Below are 23,133 nucleotides of genomic sequence, written 5' to 3'. Positions count from 1 at the left end.
GTAGAGCATGGTATATATCAGTATTACAGATGACCATGTTCTGACTGTTGTTGTGGTTCGATAACAGTTGGAGCATAGTAAATATGTGTACTATAGATAACCATGCCCCAACTGTTGTCATGGTTTGGTAACAACAGGAAAAGCATGGTATATATCAGTATTACAGAGAACCATTTTCTAACTGTTGTTGTTGTTCAATAACAGTGAGAGCATAATAAATATGTCTACTATAGATAACCATGCCCTAAGTGTTGTCATGGTTTGGTATCAACAGGTAGAGCATGGTATATATCAGTATTACAGATGACCATGTTCTGGCTGTCGATGTGGTTCGATACCAACTGCTGGATCACGATGAATATGAGTACTATAGATAAACATGCCCTAACTGTTGTCATGGTTTGGTAACAACAGGAAGAGCATGGTTTATATCAGTATTACAGATGAATATGTTCTGGCTGTTGTTGTGGTTCGATATATATGAGTTCTATTGAAAACAAGTTTGATGACAACAGCATTGTATATATCAGTACTATAGTTTACCATGACCACCAGTAGCAACAGCTGGAACATGGAATACAAGAGTAATATAAATAACCATGCACTGACTCTTTTCGTGGTTTGATAACAACAGCCGTGCTGTAGTTATGGTTCGGTAGCAGCAACTGTAACATGATATATGAGTACTATAGGAAGAGAGTAGTATTTATCAGTACTATAGTTAAACATGACCCAACTGTAGTGGTGGTTCGGTAGCGAAAGATTGAGTACGGTATATATGAGTTATATAGATATAGATAACCATGCCCTAACTGTTGTCATGGTTTGGTAACAACAGGAAGAGCATAGTTTATATCAGTATTACAGATGAATATGTTATGGCTGTTGTTGTGGTTCGATAACAACTGCTGGATCAAGGTAAATATGAGTACTATAGATAATCATGCCCCAACTGTTGTCATGGTTTGAAACCTATAACCTATAGTACGGATACAGATCATGCTCTTACTTTATTTTACTTATTTTGTTGGGTTTAACGTCGTACCGACACAATTATAGGTCATATGGCGACTTTCCAGCTTTGATGGTGGAGGAAGACCCAAGGTGACCCTCCGTGCATAATTTCATCACAAGCGGGGACCTGGGTAGAACCGCCGACCTTCCGTAAGCCAGCTTGATGGCTTCCTCACATGAAGAATTCAACGCCCTACGTTAGGCTCGAACCCACATCGATCATGCTCTTACTGTTGTTATACAACCATGACAACCGTTGGGGCCTTGATATCTAAAGTAGTGATGCAGAACATGCTCCACCTGTTGTAGCACAACCATGACAACAGTTGGGGCCTTGTTATCTATAGTGCTGGTACAAACAATGCGCTAGCTGTTGTTACACAACCATAACATCAGTTAGGGCCAGGTTATCATTAGTACTGATACAGATTATGCTCCGTCTCTTGGTACCAGAACATGCTCTAACTGTTGTTACCCAACCATGCCAACAGTTGGAGTCTGGTTATCTATAGTACTAATACAGACAATGCTGCAGCTGTTGTAACACAACCATGACAACAGTTGGGGCCTGGTATCTAGAGTAATGATACAGACCATTCTATAGCGGTTGTCGCACAACCATGGCAATAGTTGGGGCCTTGTTATCTAAAGTACTGATACAGAACATGCTCCAGCTGTTTTAAAACAACCATGACAACAGCTGGGGCCAGGGTATCTAAAGTACTGATACAGACCATGATGTAGCTGTTGCAAAAACAACCATAACAAAAGTTTGGGCATATTTATCTAAAGTACTGATACAGACAATGCCCCAGCTGTTATAACACAACCATGAAAGCAGTTGGGGCCTGGTTTTATTTAGTACAGATACAAATCATTCTTTAGCTGTTGTAACACAACCATGACAACAGTTTGGTCCTTGTTTTCTACATTGTATAGTACTGATACAAACCATGCTCTTTCTGTTGTAACCGAATCATGACAACAGCTGGAGCATTTTTAGCTCATCTGATTTTTTGAAAAAAAATGATGAGTTATTGTCATCACTTGAGCGGTTGTCGGCGTCGGCGTCGGCGTCGGCGTCTGCGTCGGCGTTGCCTGGTTAAGTTTTATGTTTAGGTCAGCTTTTCTCCTAAACTATCAAAGCTATTGCTTTGAAACTTGGAATACTTGTTCACCATCATAAGCTGACCCTGTATAGCAAGAAACATAACTCCATCTTGCTTTTTGCAAGATTTATGGCCCCTTTTGTACTTAGAAAATATCAGATTTCTTGGTTAAGTTTTATGTTTAGGTCAACTTTTCTCCTAAACTATCAAAGCTATTGCTTTGAAACTTGGAATACTTGTTCACCATCATAAGCAGACCCTGTACGTCAAGAATCATAACTCCATCTTGCTTTTTGCAAGATTTATTGCCCCTTTTGGACTTAGAAAATCAGTTTTCTTGGTTAAGTTTTATGTTTAGGTCAGCTTTTATCCTAAACTATCAAAGCTATTGCTTTAAAACTTGCAACACTTGTTTACCATCATAAGTTGACCCTGTATAGCAAGAAACATAACTCCGTCCTGCTTTTTGCAAGATTTATGGCCCCTTTTTGACTTAGAAAATATCAGATTTCTTGGTTAAGTTTTATGTTTAGGTCAACTTTTTCTCTTAAACTATCAAAGCTATTGCTTTGAAACTTGCAACACTTGTTCACCATCATAAGCTGACCCTGTACAGCAAGCAACATAACTCCATCCTGCTTTTTGCAATAATTATTGCCCCTTTTGGACTTAGAAAATCATTTTCTTGGTTGAGTATTATGTTTAAGTCAACTTTTCTCATAAACTATTAAAGCTATTGCTTTAAAACTTGCAACAGTTTTTCACCATCATAAGTGGACACTGTACATCAAGAAACATAACTCTATCCTGCTTTTTGCAAGAATGATGGCCCTTTTTAGACTTAGAAAATCATGGGTAGGACAATATTTCTATTACACAAAAAAAATCAGATGGGCGTCAGCACCCGCAAGGCGGTGCTCTTGTTAACCATAGTACTGATTGATACCATACTCCAGCTGCTGTAACACAACCATGAAAACAGCTGGGGCCTGGTTATATTTAGTACTGATTAGACCATGCTGTAGCTGTTGTTACCGGTAAATGACAACAGCCGCAGCATATTTATCTATTGTAATGATATAGACTATGCTCTAACTGTTGCTATCGGACAATAAGAACAACCGGAGCAGGTTTATCTATTGTACTGATACAGACCATGCTCTTGCTGTTGTACACAACCATGAAAACAGTTGGGGCCTTGTTATCTATAGTACTGATACAGACCATGTTCTAGCTGTTGTAACACAACCATGACAACAGTTGGGGCCAGGTTATTGTTAGTAATAATACAGATTATTCTCCGGCTATTGTTACCGGACCATGGCCACAGTCAGAGCCTGTTTACATATATTACTGTTACAGACCATGCCCTAACTGTTGTTACACAATCATGACAACAGTTGGGGTCTGATTATCTATAATACTGATACAGACCATGCTGTAGCTGTTGTTACCGGACCATGACAACAGCCGGAGCATGTTCATCTATAGTACTAATACAGACCATGCTCCAGGTGTTGTTACACAACCATGACAACAGTTGGGGCCTGTATATTTATAATATTAATACAGACCATGCTCCATCTGTTGTTACCGGTCAATGACAACAGCCGGAGCATTTTATCTTTTGCACTGATATGGGCCATGTTCTAGCTGCTGCTACCGGACCAACAGCCGGAGCATGTTTATATATTGTACTGATACAGGCCATGCTCTAGCTGTTGTAACACAACCATGACAATAGCTGGGTCCTGGATATCTGTAGTACTAATACAGACCATGCTCTAGTTGTTGTTACACAACTATGAGAATAGTTGGGACTTGGTCATCTACAGAACTGATGCAGACCATGCTGAAGCTGTTGTTGGCTGACCATGACAACAGCCGTAGCCTGTTTATCTATAGTACTAATACAGACCATGCTTTAGCTGTTGTAACACAACCATGACAACAGTTTGGGCCAGGTTATCGTTAGTACTAATACAGATTATTCTCCGGCTATAGTTACCGTACCATGGCCACAGTCAGAGCCTGTTTACCTATAGTACTGCTACAGACCATGCCCTAACTGTTGTTACACAATCATGACAACATTTGGTATCTGATTATCTATAGTACTGATACAGTTCATGCTGTAGCTTTTGTAACACAACCATGACAACAGTTGGGGTCTGGTTATCTAAAGTATTGATGCAGACCATGCTGTACCTGTTGTAACACAACCATGACAATAATTGGGGTCTGGCTATCAAAAGTACTGGTGCAGACCATGATGTAGCTGTTGTAACACAACCATGACAAACGTTTGGGCATGGTTATCTAAAGTACTGATACAGACAATACTCCAGCTAATGTAACACAGCCATGAAAGCATTTGGGCCTGGTATTATTTAGTACAGATACAGATCCTGCTCTAGGTGTAGTCACACAACCATGAGAATAGTTTGGGCCTTGTTATCTACATTACTGATACAGACCATGCTGTAGCTGTTGTAACCTGACCATGATAACAGCCGGAGCATGTTCATCTATAGTACTTATACAGACCATGCTCCAGCTGTTGTTGCACAACCTTGACAACAGTTGGTGCCTGTTTATCTATAGTACTAATACAGACCATGCTCCATCTGTTATTACTGATCCATGACAACAGCCGGAGCATTTTATCTTTTGCACTGATATAGACCATGCTCCAGCTGTTGTTTCCGGACCATGACAACAGCCGGAGCATGTTCATCTATAGTACTGATACAGACCATGCTCCAGCTGTTGTTTCCGGATCATAACCACAGCCGGAGCATGTTTATGTATAGTACTGATACATATCATGCTCCAGCTGTTTTAACGCAACCTTTTGTTGGGGCCTATTAATCTATAGTGCTAATACAGACCATGCTCTACCTGTTCTTACACAACCATGACATCAGTTATGGCCAGGTTATCATTAGTACTGATACAGATTATGCTCCAGCTGTTGGTAGCAGACCATGTCCACAGTCAGAGCATGTTTACCCATAGTACTTATACAGAACATGCTCTAACTGTTGTTACCCAACCATGACAACAGTTGGGGTTTGGTTATCTATAGTACTGATGCAGGCAATGCTGCAGCTGTTGTAACACAACCATGACAACATGTACCTGTTTATATTTAGTACTGATACAGACCATGCTCTAGCTGTTGTTACCGGTCAATGACAACAGCCGAAGCATATTTATCTATTGGAATGATATAGACTATGCTCTAGCTATTGCTACCGGACAATGACAACAGCCTGAGCAGGTTTATCTATTGTACTGATACAGACCATGCCCTAGCTGTTGTAACACAACCATGAGAAAAGTTGGGTCGTTGGTATCTATAGTACTAATACAGACCATGCTCTAGCTGTTGTTACATAACCATGAGAATTGTTGGGGCCTTGTTACATTACCGATACAGACCATGCTGTAGCTGTTGTTACCGGACCATGACAACAGCCGGAGCATGTTCATCTATAGTCCTAATACAGACCATGCTCCAGGTGTTGTTACACAACCATGACAACAGTTGGGGCCTGTGTATTTATAGTTATAATACAGACCATGCTCCATCTGTTGTTACCGGACCATGACAACAGCCGGAGCATTTTATCTTTTGCACTGATACAGACCATGCTCTAGCTGTTGCTACCGGACCATGACAACAACCGGGGCATGTTTATCTATTGTACTGATTTATTCCATACTCCAGCTGTTGTAACACAACAATGACCACATTTGGGGTCTGGTTATCTATAGCACTGATACAGAGCATGCTCCAGCTGTTGTTACCGGTCAATGACAACAGCCGCAGCATGTGTATCTATTGTAATGATATAGACTATGCTCTAGCTGTTGCTACCGGACAATGACAACAGTCGTAGCAGGTTTATCTATTGTAATGATACAGACCATGCTCTTGCTGTTGTAACACAACCATGAGAAAAGTTGGGGCCAGGTTATCGTTAGTACTAATACAGATTATTCTCCGGCTATTGTTACCGGACAATGGCCACAGTCAGAGCCTGTTTACATATAGTACTGCTACAGACCATGCCCTAACTGTTGTTACACAATCATGACAACAGTTGGGGTCTGATTATCTATAGTACTGATACAGACCATGCTGTAGCTTTTGTAACACAACCATGACAACAGTTGGAGTCTGGTTATCTAAAGTAATGATGTAGACCATGCTGTACCTGTTGTAACACAACCATGACAATAATTGGGGTCTGGCTATCTAAAGTACTGATGCAGACCATGGTGTAGCTGCTGTAACACAACCATGACAGAAGTTTGGGCATGGTTATCTAAAGTACTGATACACACAATGTTCCAGCTGATGTAACACAATCATGAAAGCAGTTGAGACCTGGTTATATTTAGTACAGTTACAGATCATGCTCTAGCTGTTGTACACAACCATGACAACAGTTGGAGCCTTGTTATCTATAATACTGATACAAACCATACCGGTCAAAGACAACAGCCGGAGCAGGTTTATCTATTGTACAGATACAGACCATGCTCTAGCTGTTGTAACACAACCATAAGAAACGTTTGGTCATTGGTATCTATAGTACTAATACAGACCATGCTCTAGGCTTTGTTACACAACCATGACAACAGTTGAGGCCTTGTTATCTATAGTACTTATACACACCATGCTCTATCTGTTGTTACACAACCATGACAACAGCTGAGGCCTTGTTATCTATAGTACTTATACACATCATGCTCTATCTGTTGTTACACAACCATGACAACAGTTGGGGCCTGGTTATCTATAGTGCTTGTACAGACCTACTTTAGCTGTTGTTGCCGGACCATGACATCAGTTGGAGCCTATTTATCAGTATTTATGATACAGATCTTGCTCTGACCATAACAACAGTGGGTGCATGGCTAAAGTAATTTCAAAACAGTACAAATAACGTTTGTAGAAAGAAAAATGATGCAAATCTGATCAAATTCTGCACAGTTAACTTTTGTGTATACCATTCGATATAACATTAATATTTCAAACGGTGCGTGCCGTAGAAAGAATTGTGATACCTTATCTTCATATATATGTCAAATATTGAAGCAGCCATTTCAATGTATGTTGCCACAAAAGTAAACTTACGATACCGTATTTTTTGCCTCGTAAATGACTTATAGGCTGCTCTATGAGGGATATGTCACTGGGTGAGAAAACTGTACAGCATAACCAGGACTCGAACCCAGGGCCTTTCGCTTACTGGACGAACTCTTTTGACAGAGCTACCCGGTCCCTTACACATTTTATCCACTTCAAACATAGTTTGAATTTTAGAGAACGGCATTCATTTTTTCTCGTTAGTTATCATAAGGGCAATGACTGTGAATTTAAAGGCTAAAATAACTTTAAAAGAGATATGTAAGATTAGAATTTTAATCAAATAAACATCATAATTTGGTTCAGGAAATACATGCTGTTTTGCTTCCATTGAAGTGCATGTCTAACTAACAATTTTAACTTGAAAGCAATGATGTCTACAAAAGGAAACACTAAGTTACAGGGAGTTTTGTTGCATATGTTTTATTAGAAACATTATTTTAAATGTTCTGCTGGCGATTTTTGTTTATTTGTATGTTTGTCTACTTGCTTTACATGAATTAAATATTTTGAACCATACTTCAAAACTTTCTATTTCAAGGTAATTAATTATTTTGAACAAAATTGCATTAAACGTTGCAGTTACATGGTGTAAGTGTAACCTATGTATATAAGAAAAAATACACGAATTCAAATTGCACTAACCAGTTCCAGTTAAATGAAACTACTACATCGTTATTTCATCCGCAGACGTGTCTACTTGATAGTTTTCAAGGCCACATAAACGGAAAAAAAGAGACAAATCAGGCTAATAATCATTTTGTTGTATGTTACGTTGACAACCCTACTAAGTCATATTGTACAGTAGGATACGTCACAATATGGAACTTAAATGATATGTATAAATGTTGGAATTTCCGACATCTATAAAAAGTAACCAATTGACACATGCGCATTTTGCAACCATGCGCGGCCTGTTGTCGTTATCCCTCTCCCCTGCAAATGATCTCGATGACAATTGGTAAAACAAATTTCAATTTTCTTCGTATGTTTGTCAATGTTTGGGTCGCTCGAAACCATGGATAACTCGAGCATTTTGCTCATCCCCTTGCGACCTCGAGCGAGCGGTGTTTCACTGTATCTGTAAACCATTTAGATCCAAGTTTTAAGTGAACACTGGTTAAGTCTTATTTTTTATTTCATTTTCAACAAAATTTAAGATGCATATAACCCTACATATCTAGAAAAAGGAGGTCTGTCCCCCTAGAAAACCCCTAACAGGCTTTTCTAGAGGTACGGATCCGTACCCCTAGACACTTCCTTTGAAAAACACGAGTAAACTTAAGTGGATATCAGGAAAATACTGGAGCCAAACACGGTAAGATACTTTCTAACGGTCAAAAAAGAATGTGTAAGCTTATGAAATATAAATCCCTACTGCTTTGTTTATCAACAGTCAGTTTACAAAACAAGACAAAGTGTCACCTTCGCACTTCTCCGTAATCTGAAGTTGGTGGAGCCTAAATTATGCTACCGTGTATTCCAGTCAAGTGTCAACAGGCCGATAGCGGATAGTTGGAGGAGTGTGGATAAAAAAAATCGGGCGACTGGAATTTCGCTTTGATGTTAGATTAGAGCGAAGTGGGGAGCTACAAAGCAACTATTTCGCTCAAGTGGCTCCCTAGCTCAAGCCCTGAATGTTTTGTAAAATTTCAAACAGCGTGATCTTGATTATTTATTTCTTTCTTAAAGTAAATAAACGGTACATACTATGGTAATAAAATTCAGACTTTTGACCAGAAAGTACAAAAAACACAAAAGATCTTCAATAATGAAAAGGGGGCAGCAATTTAAATACATGGAGTAAAACGATTTTCGGCAAACAGATTTCTGTTAGCGCGGCAGAATAGGTTACCTGACCTCGTGTACGTAAATAGAAATGTGGTTTTAAAATAAAGCAGTATGATGTTGTTGCGGTTTTTAATAATTTTAAATGATTCTTTGTACATGTGTTTTTTGACACAACACTTTGTTAGATATTCTTCTCGAACAATAATGTAAATTTCTTGAGGGCAAATGGGTCATAGAGGTAGGATATCCACTATCATCGTTCACGGTTTGACATATTTACATGTCAGTTTATTCGGGATATTGCACATTCGCTTTTAAAAGATTAAAGAAAAAACTTTTTTTCTCGGGCAACTATACAGCTTTGATCTCCGCTTCAGATGCCAAAATAACCGACACACTGTCTACTAGATTTTAGCTGTTGGCAGACCTGCTGAAAAAAGTCAAGGTCGAGGCCTGCAGAGTCATGAAAAGTCAGTTTTTAGATGGGATTTGTAGTAGTAAGACCTTAAACAACCACTTGTAGCTTTATTAATTCACAATTTGGGCATACCAGTCAAAACTCCATTGTCTGGCATTTCCAGTTAATCCAGAATTTTAGATTGGGGTAGGGGGTGATGAGAGAATCCACAGCAGTATTTCATTCAAGTTTCATGTTTAATTAAACATAAACCCTGTTCTCCGCAAGTAATTGCCAACTTCTCCACATGAATTAGCGGCGGAGAATGAATGATATAGGACACAACGATCTTATGACCACTCAATCCGTAGATCGACTGCTCTACCTACTGAGCTAATCGGACGGGCTAACCTGGAAATGAAAAAAACAACAACAAAAAACAACAAAACGCAAACATGTAAATCAAGCATTTATTTCGTAATATTAAAATACACAATCAAATGGCATTTTATATTGCTAAAACATCATCAAAGGCATTGTACTTTCAGGTGTCAATCAAACATAACAATAGGATGCATGTTTACAAGGTTTATCATCTCCCTGTTTGAAACTATGATGGTGTTAGGTTGTAAAAAAAAAAAAAAAAAAAAAATTTACCTACCTACCTACCCTATTTTTTTGGGCCATGTCACTGGAAACAAGCAATTTTTTTTAGGCCTTAAGTGGATGTCTTTCCTGGATTGGAAGACAGTTGAAAAAAGTGATTTTGAATAGATATCACACAAACAAAGCAGATACTAGGTATTGAAAATTATTGCTTGATTGAGTTTTTCTTATCTTCAAAAATTTGACAAAAACTAAGTTTCACTGTACCTTCATTATATACATCTTAAGGATTGATCTGTTATAAAGCATTCCATCTGAAAACAAATGAAATTTTGCAATAAAATTCACAGTAGACATGGCTTTGGGCTAATATGACAGATCTTGGACACATGATTATTACCATTGTAATATACTATTTTATATACTTTTGATATTTGTCTATTTCTACTGAAGGCTTTAGAGAAAATTGTGGACATAGACATGTTGTGAAATGGTTTAATGTAAAGTATTTACCTTGAATTTCTGATTTGTTTAACATGTTCTTCCGCTTTGTCTTGTGTAAGTCTTGTGTAAGTCCTCTTGTTTATGCTGCATTGGATGTATAGAACAGATTGAAATCTGAAAAAAATCCTTTTACTAGATATGATTTTTTTTTCAGGTTTCTAAAAATGGTAGACCTTGTCCAGATTGGAAGGAATTATTACAGTGAGAGGAATGGAAACGAGTTACCAGAACATGGGTAGGTTTTCCCTGAATGGTCCCAGTTTTATGTTTTCTTGTTAGCATATAAAATATGAACAAATTGCAGATTTGCCTTCAGTTAACCTTTTTCCTGCTAAAATGAACTTGTCCATCTTTCAGTTTGGAAGGTACCATTGACTGTAAAGTGGGGTGCTTACCAAAAAGATACTGACTGAATGGCCTAAAGTGCAGATCTTGATCAGCCTGCATGGACATGCAGGCTGATCAAGATCTACACTGGTCGCAAAGCAGACTCAAATCATGTCCAGCAAGATGAGGGCTGAAATAGACTGTTTGGATGTGGTTATAATTGAATTCCCAAAGTTGTGACTTTGATAATTTTCTCACTAAGAGATTTTATTTATGGATGATGCCTGAACAGTATATGGATCTTGGATGCCTCCTGGGTTAGACATTGTTTTCCCTACCAGAGGGACGGCTTGGATTGAGAAACTGAGTGTTAATGCTGTCCTGAAGGTAGGGAAAACAGCTGTCATTCAAGGGCAGACATGTAAGGTCCTTCTTGTCTGTCTCATTATATATGAAAAGTAGTTCACAGTGTTAGACAGATTTGGGAATTTTCTGGCAGTATGTATATAGTTTATGATGATCCTACACGTCACTTAAGAATCTATCCCATGTGATCAGACAATTGTATTACTTACCAACTAAGAGGGCAAGAATTAACTAGTACTGTATATTGTATTACAGAGTGAAGGTTCTGCCAGGCTACCTGACATCAGTTTTACAGTTTGAGGCTGGACAAATTTTTCTGAATATAGATATATCACACAAGGTTGTTCAGACGGAGACAGCTCTAGGATTCATGTATAACCTGCAGGAAAAAGTCAGCCGAGAGAATCTGAACAATCCTCATAGGCAGCAAGATTTTTATGAACTTTGTGAAAGAAAAGTTGTCGGGAGCATCATAATAACAAAGTAAGATAACTTTTCATACAGAAGATTTTAGCTTATCTTAACCAAAGGTATAAATGGATGGTTTGGTGTCCATTTTTAGCTCACCTGTCACAAAGTGACAAGGTGAGCTTTTGTGATCGCGCAGTGTCCGTCGTCCGTCCGTCCGTCCGTAAACTTTTTGCTTGTGACCACTCTAGAGGTCACATTTTTCATGGGATCTTTATGAAAATTGGTCAGAATGTTCATCTTGATGATATCTAGGTCAAGTTCGAAACTGGGTCATGTGCGGTCAAAAACTAGGTCAGTAGGTCTAAAAATAGAAAAACCTTGTGACCACTCTAGAGGTCACATTTTTCATGGGATCTTCATGAAAGTTGGTCAGAATGTTCATCTTGATGATATCTAGGTCAAGTTCGAAACTGGGTCACGTGCGGTCAAAAACTAGGTCAGTAGGTCTAAAAATAGAAAAACCTTGTGACCACTCTAGAGGTCACATTTTTCATGGGATCTTCATGAAAATTGGTCAGAATGTTCATCTTGATGATATCGAGGTCAAGTTCGAAACTGGGTCACGTGCGGTCAAAAACTAGGTCAGTAGGTCTAAAAATAGAAAAACCTTGTGACCACTCTAGAGGTCACATTTTTCATGGGATCTTCATGAAAGTTGGTCAGAATGTTCATCTTGATAATATCTAGGTCAAGTTCGAAACTGGGTCACGTGCGGTCAAAAACTAGGTCAGTAGGTCTAAAAATAGAAAAACCTTGTGACCACTCTAGAGGTCACATTTTTCATGGGATCTACATGAAAGTTGGTCAGAATGTTCATCTTGATGATATCTAGGTCAAGTTCGAAACTGGGTCATGTGCGGTCAAAAACTAGGTCAGTAGGTCTAAAAATAGAAAAACCTTGTGACCACTCTAGAGGTCACATTTTTCATGGGATCTTCATGAAAATTGGTCAGAATGTTCATCTTGATGATATCTAGGTCAAGTTCGAAACTGGGTCACGTGCAGTCAAAAACTAGGTCAGTAGGTCTAAAAATAGAAAAACCTTGTGACCACTTTAGAGGTCACATTTTTCATGGGATCTTTATGAAAGTTGGTCAGAATGTTCATCTTGATGATATCTAGGTCAGGTTCGAAACTGGGTCACGTGCGGTCAAAAACTAGGTCAGTAGGTCTAAAAATAGAAAATCCTTGTGACCGCTCTAGAGGTCACATTTTTCATGGGATCTTCATGAAAGTTGGTCAGAATGTTCATCTTGATGATATCTAGGTCAAGTTTGAAACTGGGTCACGTGCAGTCAAAAACTAGGTCAGTAGGTCTAAAAATAGAAAAACCTTGTGACCGCTCTAGAGGTCACATTTTTCATGGGATCTTTATGAAAGTTGGTCAGAATGTTCATCTTGATGATATCTAGGTCAAGTTCGAAACTGGGTCACGTGCCTTCAAAAACTAGGTCAGTAGGTCTAAAAATAGAAAAACCTTGTGACCACTCTAGAGGTCACATTTTTCATGGGATCTTCATGAAAGTTGGTCAGAATGTTCATCTTGATGATATCTAGGTCAAGTTCGAAACTGGGTCACGTGCCTTCAAAAACTAGGTCAGTAGGTCTAAAAATAGAAAAACCTTGTGACCACTCTAGAGGTCACATTTTTCATGGGATCTTCATGAAAGTTGGTCAGAATGTTCATCTTGATGATTTCTAGGTCAAGTTCGAAACTGGGTTAAGTGCGGTCAAAAACTAGGTCAGTAGGTCTAAAAATAGAAAAACCTTGTGACCACTCTAGAGGTCACATTTTTCATGGGATCTTTATGAAAGTTGGTCAGAATGTTCATCTTGATGATATCTAGGTCATGTTCGAAACTGGGTCACGTGCCTTCAAAAACTAGGTCAGTAGGTCTAAAAATAGAAAAACCTTGTGACCTCTCTAGAGGCCATATATTTCAAAAGATCTTCATGAAAATTGGTCAGAACATTCACCTTGATGATATCTAGGTCAAGTTCGAAACTCGGTCACGTGCCATCAAAAACTAGGTCAGTAGGTCAAATAATAGAAAAACCTTGTGACCTCTCTAAAGGCCATATTTTTCATGGGATCTGTATGAAAGTTGGTCTGAATGTTCATCTTGATGATATCTAGGTCAAGTTCGAAACTGGGTCACGTGCTGTCAAAAACTAGGTCAGTAGGTCTAAAAATAGAAAAAAAAATGATGTCATACTTAAAACTGGGTCATGTGGGAAGCGGTGAGCGATTCAGGACCATCATGGTCCTCTTGTTTTTTCAAGGAAAATAAGAAACTTTTCCATGAATGACTTAAAATGCTAGATTTTCACCAAACTTAGTCAGAAACATCTTTGTATTTACCTCGCAGATTTGTTCAACTGTTTTTAGAGGCCATCATTGTGAAGTTGTTGTTGTTTGGTTTTGAGTCAGCATTGACAGAAATTAGGCTTGGCAAATATTTTCAGGTTTTGCTTGTAGAGGAGGACCCCAGGTGCCCCTCTGTGCTTTCTTTCAAGTTCAAGCAGGCACCTGGATAGAACCAGATAGGGTCAAAATGTGGATCACTGTACATTTGTGAATATTAGTTACTAATGTTCCATCTGACACTAGATCTAGTGGTAAAATGTGTTGATTGTAAAAGTCTTAGAATTTTGTTAATTCTCATTTGATCTTGTGAAAATAGACATTCATAAGTTATTCACAATATTAGATATAAAAAATTTTGAGGATATGATAGAAGTCTTCCATTGTTTCACTGAATTATATGGGGACTTGTTACCGATACTTGCTGAGAATGGTCTACAACTTCTCCTCTTAGGATCCCATGAACAGTGTAGGTGTAGAGACCAGTGTTACATAGATGAAGAATGTTTGAAATGGCATTAGACCAACAACAAAGCATAATTATTTATTTATCAGTTAATATCCTGTGTGTGTTTATTTTTTCTATTAAAATATAATTTCACAAGATATTTACATGACTGTTTTATCCAAATGCAGTTACAACAACAAGACATATAGAGTAGATGCAATAGACTGGGACAAGCGACCTACAAGCACATTCACACTTAGAGATGGTACAGCAATTTCCTACAAAGACTACTACAACAAGGTATGTCAAATGTCCCTCTTACAAAAATGAAATGAGCCTTTAAATTTGAGTTTGAACTTTTGCTACTCATGAAATAGGCATTTTCACATGTTTATGATTGCCAGTAGTCTATTATTGTGTTTAAATTTCATTGAAGGGACCTTCATTCCTGTTCCAGTAAATGTAGTTAGATTACTTTTGAATTAGATGAATGAGGCTCTTTATGTATTTTTCTTCTTGCACTGGGTTGTTGATATGTGGACATTATAGCTTACAAAATGTAATAACCATTAATGTTTGCGGGGTTTTATTTTCATGGTTTTAATGGTTGTGTGAATCTAAATCAAACGTGAGGAACAAGAAATAATATTTCTCAGATATGTAGTGGGGGAGACATATTGATTTAGTACGGTCTGGTCTGGTCCGGTCTGGTCTGGTCCAGTCCAGTCCAGTCTGGTATTCTAACGAACATAACAATCAATGAAATTTTTGATATAGCACCAAGGAAATTTCAGAATAACAATATAAAAACTGACCAAAAAAAAAAATGTCTCACCATAATCTAATTACTTAAGAAAGCTGGATGGGAAAATTGCCTTATGGCTTATGCCTTATCAATTTTACCAAGGAGACTTAAGGGAGAAAAGATAGTATTCAAGTTTGACCATCTGTCTAAAAACTAAATTCTTATGTGTCAGAGATACTTGAGAATAAAAGCTGCTTTCCTGTCAGAATACTTGATCAAATAGCCAAAGTGTAAAAATATTGATACTTTCTAGACATCTTAAAACTTAAGGAATGTTGACATTACATCTGAAAATAAGCATTTTAATTCCAAACACATTTTATTTGAATAACACACACACTCGCATACATCTACAGATTTAATTATATTATAGTTATTTGCAAAATATATGTAACTTTACTAATTTTATTATTTTACTGTTTTATTTCTTTTATTATTTGATAAAAATTTGAGTCAATACTCTAGTGAAATAGCCATTCTGGCCCAAACCACAACATTTCATGCACACAAAATATGATTTCACAGGCATCTTGGGTTTGGGGTATTATATTCAGACTTTTGGTATTTAAATTTGGTTTTTTACCAAAGCACTACGGCATTGAAGTGGAAGATGACATGCAGCCATTGTTTGTTTCACGGCCAAGGAGACGAGATCGCAACAGGGAGCGCGGCGAACAACAGAGAAGGGAACCAGGCCTGCAGGCTGCAGGAGCAGATACATTGTATTTCTTGCCAGAACTATGTAGACTTATAGGTAATACATGTATATGTTTTAATCTTTTTTATTCCTTAGTTTACAATTATGAAAAGAGCAGAAATACATAGTAATTTGAGGTTTTGACTAAACAATATTATATTACTGGTAGAATCAGATTAATTATTATCCCCCGCCGATGAAATCGGGAGGGGGGTATTGAAATGGCGTTGTCCGTCCGTCACGTCCGTGCGTCCGTGCGTGCGTCCGTGCGTCCGTCCGCAGCGGTTTCTCAGTAACTAGCAGGTAGAATTTCATGAAACTTGAAATAAACATGAACCAACATACTGCGATGATGCCCGTCAAGTTTTTTTTGGATTGGTCAATTTCCCTTAGAGTTATTGCCCTTGATTTAATGAAAAATCCACGTCTGCAGCCATTTCTCAGTAACAAGCAGGAAGAATTTCATGAAACTTAAAATAAATATGAATCAACATTCTTCGATGATGTCTGTCATTTTTTTTTTCAATTGGTCAATTTTCCTTAGAGTTATTGCCCTTTAATTGTTTGAAAATCTACAGATTTGTACATAACAAACCAACCAATTGGTAGAATTTCATAAAACTTCTTTCATTCTTTTCCGTGAACATTTATTATAAACATGTGAAGTTGTGTACCCACACCTGGTCACCACCTTGCTTTCGTCACACCCCCTTCCCCGACTAACCACTCCCCCACCCACAAAAAAATTCTTTCCTTTTTAGCTCACCTGTCACAAAGTGACAAGGTGAGCTTTTGTGATCGCGCGGTGTCCGTCGTCCGTCCGTGCGTCCGTCCGTAAACTTTTGCTTGTGACCACTCTAGAGGTCACATTTTTCATGGGATCTTTATGAAAGTTGGTCAGAATGTTCATCTTGATGATATCTAGGTCAAGTTCGAAACTGGGTCACGTGCCATCAAAAACTAGGTCAGTAGGTCTAAAAATAGAAAAAACCTTGTGACCTCTCTAGAGGCCATATATTTCACAAGATCTTCATGAAAATTGGTCAGAATGTTCACCTTGATGATATCTAGGTCAAGTTCGAAAACTGGGTCACGTGGGGTCAAAAACTAGGTCAGTAGGTCTACAAATAGAAAAACCTTGTGACCTCTCTAGAGGCCATATTTTTCATGAGATCTTCATGAATATTGGTCAGAATGTTTACCTTGATGATAACTAGGTCAAGTTCGAAACTGGGTCATGTGGGGTCAAAAACTAGGTCAGTAGATCTAAAAATAGAAAAACCTTGTGACCTCTCTAGAGGCCATATTTCTCAATGCATCTTCATGAAAATTGGTCAGAATGTTCATCTTGATGATGTCTAGGTCAAGTTCGAAACTGGGTCACGTGGGGTTAAAAACTAGGTCAGTAGATCTAAAAATAGAAAAACCTTGTGACCTCTCTAGAGGCCATATTTTTCCTGAGATCTTCATGAATATTGATCAGAATGTTCACCTTGATGATATCTAGGTCAAGTTCGAAACTGGGTCATGTGGGGTCAAAAACTAGGTCAGTAGATCTAAAAATAGAAAAACCTTGTGACCTCTCTAGTGGCCATATTTCTCAATGGATTTTCATGAAAATTGGTGAGAATGTTCACCTTGATGATATCTAGGTCAAGTTCGAAACTGGGTCATGTGCGGTCAAAAACTAGGTCAGTAGGTCTAAAAATAGGAGAACCTTGTGACCTCTCTAGAGGCGATATTTTTCAATGGATCTTCATGAAAATTGGTCAGAATGTTTACCTTGAAGATATCTAGGTCAAGTTCGAAACTGGGTCACCTGGGGTTAAAAACTAGGTCAGTAGATCTAAATATAGAAAAACCCTGTGACCTCTCTAGAGGCCATATTTTTCATGAGATCTTCATGAATATTGGTCAGAATGTTCATCTTGATGATATCTAAGTCAGATTCGAAACTGGGTCATGTGGGGTCAAAAACTAGGTCAGTAGGTCTAAAAATAGAAAAAACCTTGTGACCTCTCTAGAGGCCATATTTCTCAATGAATCTTCATGAAGATTGGTGAGAATGTTCAGCTTGATGATATCTAGGTCAGTTTCGTAACTGGGTCATGTGCGGTCAAAAACTAGGTCAGTAGGTCGAAAAATAGAAAAACCTTGTGACCTCTCTAGAGGCCATATTTTTCACGAGATCTTCATGAAAATTGGTCAGAATGTGCACCTTGATGATATCTAGGTCAAGTTTAAAAGTGGGTCACGTGCCTTCAAAAACTAGGTCAGTAGGTCAAATAATAGAAAAACCTTGTGACCTCTCTAGAGGCCATATTTTTCAATGGATCTTCATGAAAATTGGTCAGAATTTTTTATCTTGATGATATCTAGGTCACATGTGCTCAAAAACTAGATCACTATGTCAAATAATAGAAATAACGATGTCATACTCAGTTGAACACTGGGTCATGTGGAGATAGGTGAGCGATTCAGGACCATCATGGTCCTCTTGTTATTATTATTTTTTCAAACTTCCATGAATATTTATCAACATGCAAAGTTGTACTGTTCCCCCACCTCACTCCCTCACTCCTCCACCCAGTCATCCCCCCCCCCCCCCCCCCATTTTTTAGCTCACCTGTCACAAAGTGACAAGGTGAGCTTTTGTGATCGCGCGGCGTCCGTCGTCCGTCCGTCCGTCCGTGCGTGCGTGCGTCCGTAAACTTTTGCTTGTGACCACTCTAGAGGTCACATTTTTCATGGGATCTTTATGAAAGTTGGTCAGAATGTTCACCTTGATGATATCTAGGTCAAGTTCGAAACTGGGTCACGTGCCGTCAAAAACTAGGTCAGTAGGTCTAAAAATAGAAAAACCTTGTGACCTCTCTAGAGGCCATATATTTCACAAGAGCTTCATGAAAATTGGTCAGAATGTTCACCTTGATGATATCTAGGTCAAGTTCGAAACTGGGTAACGTGCCTTCAAAAACTAGGTCAGTAGGTCAAATAATAGAAAAACCTTGTGACCTCTCTAGAGGCCATATTTTTCATGGGATCTTTATGAAAGTTGGTCTGAATGTTCATCTTGATGATATCTAGGTCAAGTTCGAAAATGGGTCACGTGCGGTCAAAAACTAGGTCAGTAGGTCTAAAAATAGAAAAACCTTGTGACCTCTCTAGAGGCCATATATTTCAAGAGATCTTCATGAAAATTGGTCAGAATGTTCACCTTGATGATATCTAGGTCAAGTTCGAAAGTGGGTCACGTGCCTTCAAAACTAGGTCAGTAGGTCTAAAAATAGAAAAACCTTGTGACCTTTCTAGAGGCCATATATTTCACAAGATCTTCATGAAAATTAATCAGAACGTTCACCTTGATGATATCTAGGTCAAGTTCGAAACTGGGTCACGTGCCATCAAAAACTAGGTCAGTAGGTCAAATAATAGAAAAACCTTGTGACCTCTCTAAAGGCCATATTTTTCATGGGATCTGTATGAAAGTTGGTCTGAATGTTCATCTTGATGATTTCTAGGTCAAGTTCGAAACTGGGTCACGTTCGGTCAAAAGCTAGGTCAGTAGGTCTAAAAATAGAAAAACCTTGTGACCTCTCTAGAGGCCATATATTTCATGAAATCTTCATGAAAATTGGTCAGAATGTTCACCTTGATGATATCTAAATCAAGTTCGAAAGTGGGTCACGTGCCATCAAAAGCTAGGTCAGTAGGTCAAATAATAGAAAAACCTTGTGACCTCTCTAGAGGCCATATTTTCCATGGGATCTGTATGAAAGTTGGTCTGAATGTTCATCTTGATGATATCTAGGTCAAGTTCGAAAGTGGGTCACGTGCCGTCAAAAACTAGGTCAGTAGGTCAAATAATAGAAAACCTTGTGACCTCTCTAAAGGCCATATTTTTCAATGGATCTTCATGAAGGTTGGTTTGAATGTTCATCTTGATGATATCTAGGTCAAGTTCGAAACAGGGTCATGTGCGGTCAAAAACTAGGTCGTAGGTCTAAAAAATAGAAAAACCTTGTGACCTCTCTAGAGGCCATACTTGTGAATGGATCTCCATAAAAATTGGTCAGAATGTTCATCTTGATGATATTTAGGTCAAGTTCGAAAGTGGGTCACGTGCCATCAAAAAGTAGGTCAGTAGGTCAAATAATGAAAAAACGTTGTGACCTCTCTAGAGGCCATATATTTTCATGGGATCTGTATGAAAGTTGGTCTGAATGTTTATCTTGATGATATCTAGGTCAAGTTTGAAACTGGGTCAACTGTGATCAAAAACTAGGTCAGTAGGTCTTGAAATAGAAAAACCTTGTGACCTCTCTAGAGGCCATACCCTTGAATGGATCTTCATGAAAATTGGTCAGAATGTTCACCTTGATGATATCTAGGTCAAGTTCGAAACTGGGTCACGTGCCTTAAAAAACTAGGTCAATAGGTCAAATAATAGAAAAACCTTGTGACCTCTCTAGAGACCATATTTTTCAATGGATCTTCATGAAAATTGGTTAGAATTTTTATCTTGATAATATCTAGGTCAAGTTCAAAATTGGGTCACATGAGCTCAAAAACTAGGTCACTATGTCAAATAATAGAAAAAACGACGTCATACTCAAAACTAGATCATGTGGGAAGAGGTGAGCGATTCAGGACCATCATGGTCCTCTTGTTTTTTTTTTTCTCCATTTTTAATTTTCCATCCCTATTTCAATATTTATAATCAACATCGATGATCAATGACAATAATCGATGTTTTTTACCCTCACCCAGTCAGCCCCGCTGCTCTCCCCCTCCCCCAACCAAAAAATAGCATTCATTTTCTGTTAAATTGATTTTAACAAATGAAATTATTTGCGTGTTTTGCTTCTTAGTAACATCCTTAACTTTTTGCCGGATATATTTTTTTGCCATTCCTGACCCCAAACCCTTTCGGCGGGGGATACCAATTCATCGAATTTGCTTGTTTAATCTCAAGCGCAGTGGTCTAGTGACTGTCAACCCAGAGGTCTGGGGTTCAAATCCTGGTCCAAACTCTGAAAATAACTGAGAAACTCTGTATCTCTCCCACCCAACTAAGGGGCCAGTACTAAGTAGATAAAAAAGTAACTTTGAGAAAAAAGATGAAATTCTTGTACAGACTTTAAGTCAGTACTGTTCCTAGAGAGTTGTATTGAAATCTGCTGTCTTTGATAAGAATGACTTTCGTGAAGGCAACCATCAGAAATAAAAGAAACATAGAAGAGCCAATTTTACTGTACTATATTCACAGGATTCAGTGAAAGTTATCAAGAAGATGAAAGAGCAAAGAGAGCAGTAGCTAATTATACACGGTTTGATCCCACGAAAAGGCAACGAACGCTTAGTGAATTTATAAGTCAGATGAACAGGTAAGACATTGATGGACTTGAGGAATGCCTATTGTAGAGGCACATATTTCCGCTGGGTCAAAATTTTGCTAATTTGAAAGTTTGAGTATGTTCGCGAGGTTTAATATCCATGCAGTTGTAAAAATCGCATCCTACTTTGAATTTTTCTAATGGTGAATATTTATGTTAGGATTAATTTTCCTGAGATGTAGGGGCCATGTGAATATACATGTAGCGAAAATTCATCCCTCGCAAAAATTACTGCTTTTACAGTATTATTTACAGCAAATGAGAAAAAATTTAAACCAGGAAGTAAAGACTTGCTTTATAAAACAGCGATGTATGTTTAGGTGTAGTTATACATATTTATTAGCTAAATATTAAGCTGCTTGAGATAACCTTTCATATAGTTACTGACTTTATAGCTGTGTAATATTATACAGTTATTGACTTATGTTATGGTCAATATGTTTTTTTACGAACCTGTAAAAATGATATTGACCGAGGAAGCAGTCACATGAGTTATTATCACTTTGGTAGGTCAGTATCACTTTTTGCTGCACCGTGCGTGCACTCATTTCGACCAATCAAATGAGCGCATTTGAGAAGAGTATATAGTATTATTTAATATTCACTGTAACATTTTTTTTGTGACCAACAGGGCAGTTTTCAAGAAAAATTATGTTAAAATGAAATAAAAAAAAAGATTTCTTTTCAGAAATGGGAATGTACAGTCAGAGCTGGGTGGATGGGGACTTGGGTTCTCGGAGAACCCTGTTGATATCACAGCCAGGGTTCTACCCCGCCAAGAAATCTTCTTGCCTGAAAAAACGGTAAATATTTCTACCTCAGTATACTTTATGCAGAATGTGTCTCTCATTTGATGTGTACTTACCAGTTCAAAATGTGTTGTTTTTTTAGGTGAGCTATTTTGAGCGCTCACCGTCTGGCGTCTGTCTGTTCACACATTCCTTTAAACAACATCTCCTAAGTCATCAAGCCAATTTTGATGAAACTTCACAGGGATGAACCTTATATGGTCTTCTTTAAAAATTATTCAAAGAATTGAATACCATGTAGAACTCTAGTTGCCATGGCAACCGAAAGGAAAAGCTTTAATAATCTTCTTGTCCAAAACCACAGGTCGTAGGGCTTTTATATTTGGTATGTAGCATCAACTAGTGGTCTTCTACCAAGACTGTTCAAATTATTCCCCTAGGGTCAAAAATGGCCCCGCCCTGGGTGTCACATGGTTTACATAGACATAATTATGATGAGGGAAAACTTTAAATGTCTTTTTGTCCAAAACCACAAGGCAGAGAGCATCAGTATTTGGCATTTGACATTATCTAATGGTCCTCTATAAAGACTGTTCAAATTATGCTCCTGGGTCCCAAGTTTTACATAGATTTATATAGGAAATTTTTTTAAAAATCTTCTTGTCTGAAATTGCATGGCCTAGGCTTTTGATTTTTGGTATGTTGTATTTCCTAGTGGTTCTTTACCAAGATTGTTCAAATTATGCCTCTAAGATAAAAAGAGGCCCTGCCCTAGGGATCCCAAGTTTTACATAGACTTACATACTAGGAAAAAACATTTAAAAGCCTTCTTGAATGACAGTTCAAGGCCTACGCTTTCGATATTCAGTATGTAACATTGCCTAGTGGCTCTCTAACAAGATTTTTCAAATTATGCCCCTGTGGTGA

General features: G+C 38.1%; 1 protein-coding gene across 5 annotated transcripts in view; it reads left to right on the top strand.

Annotated features, from left to right (window-relative positions):
- Window positions 1-23,133, top strand: part of LOC123533219 (piwi-like protein 1) — a 90,278-nt gene that overhangs the window by 43,428 nt on the left and 23,717 nt on the right. For all 5 annotated transcript variants that reach the window (XM_053519610.1, XM_053519612.1, XM_053519614.1 and 2 more), the window contains 6 exons: window positions 10,737-10,817; window positions 11,531-11,758; window positions 14,748-14,859; window positions 15,953-16,118; window positions 21,331-21,448; window positions 22,146-22,260. In XM_053519610.1, the coding sequence (XP_053375585.1) occupies window positions 10,737-10,817; window positions 11,531-11,758; window positions 14,748-14,859; window positions 15,953-16,118; window positions 21,331-21,448; window positions 22,146-22,260 (820 nt within the window). The remainder of the gene's footprint in view (window positions 1-10,736; window positions 10,818-11,530; window positions 11,759-14,747; window positions 14,860-15,952; window positions 16,119-21,330; window positions 21,449-22,145; window positions 22,261-23,133) is intronic.

Source organism: Mercenaria mercenaria, chromosome 12 (genome assembly GCF_021730395.1).
Source record: "Mercenaria mercenaria strain notata chromosome 12, MADL_Memer_1, whole genome shotgun sequence".
Classification (NCBI taxonomy): domain Eukaryota; kingdom Metazoa; phylum Mollusca; class Bivalvia; order Venerida; family Veneridae; genus Mercenaria; species Mercenaria mercenaria.
Note: the sequence above shows the minus strand (reverse complement) of the source record. Positions and strands in the feature narration are given on the sequence as shown.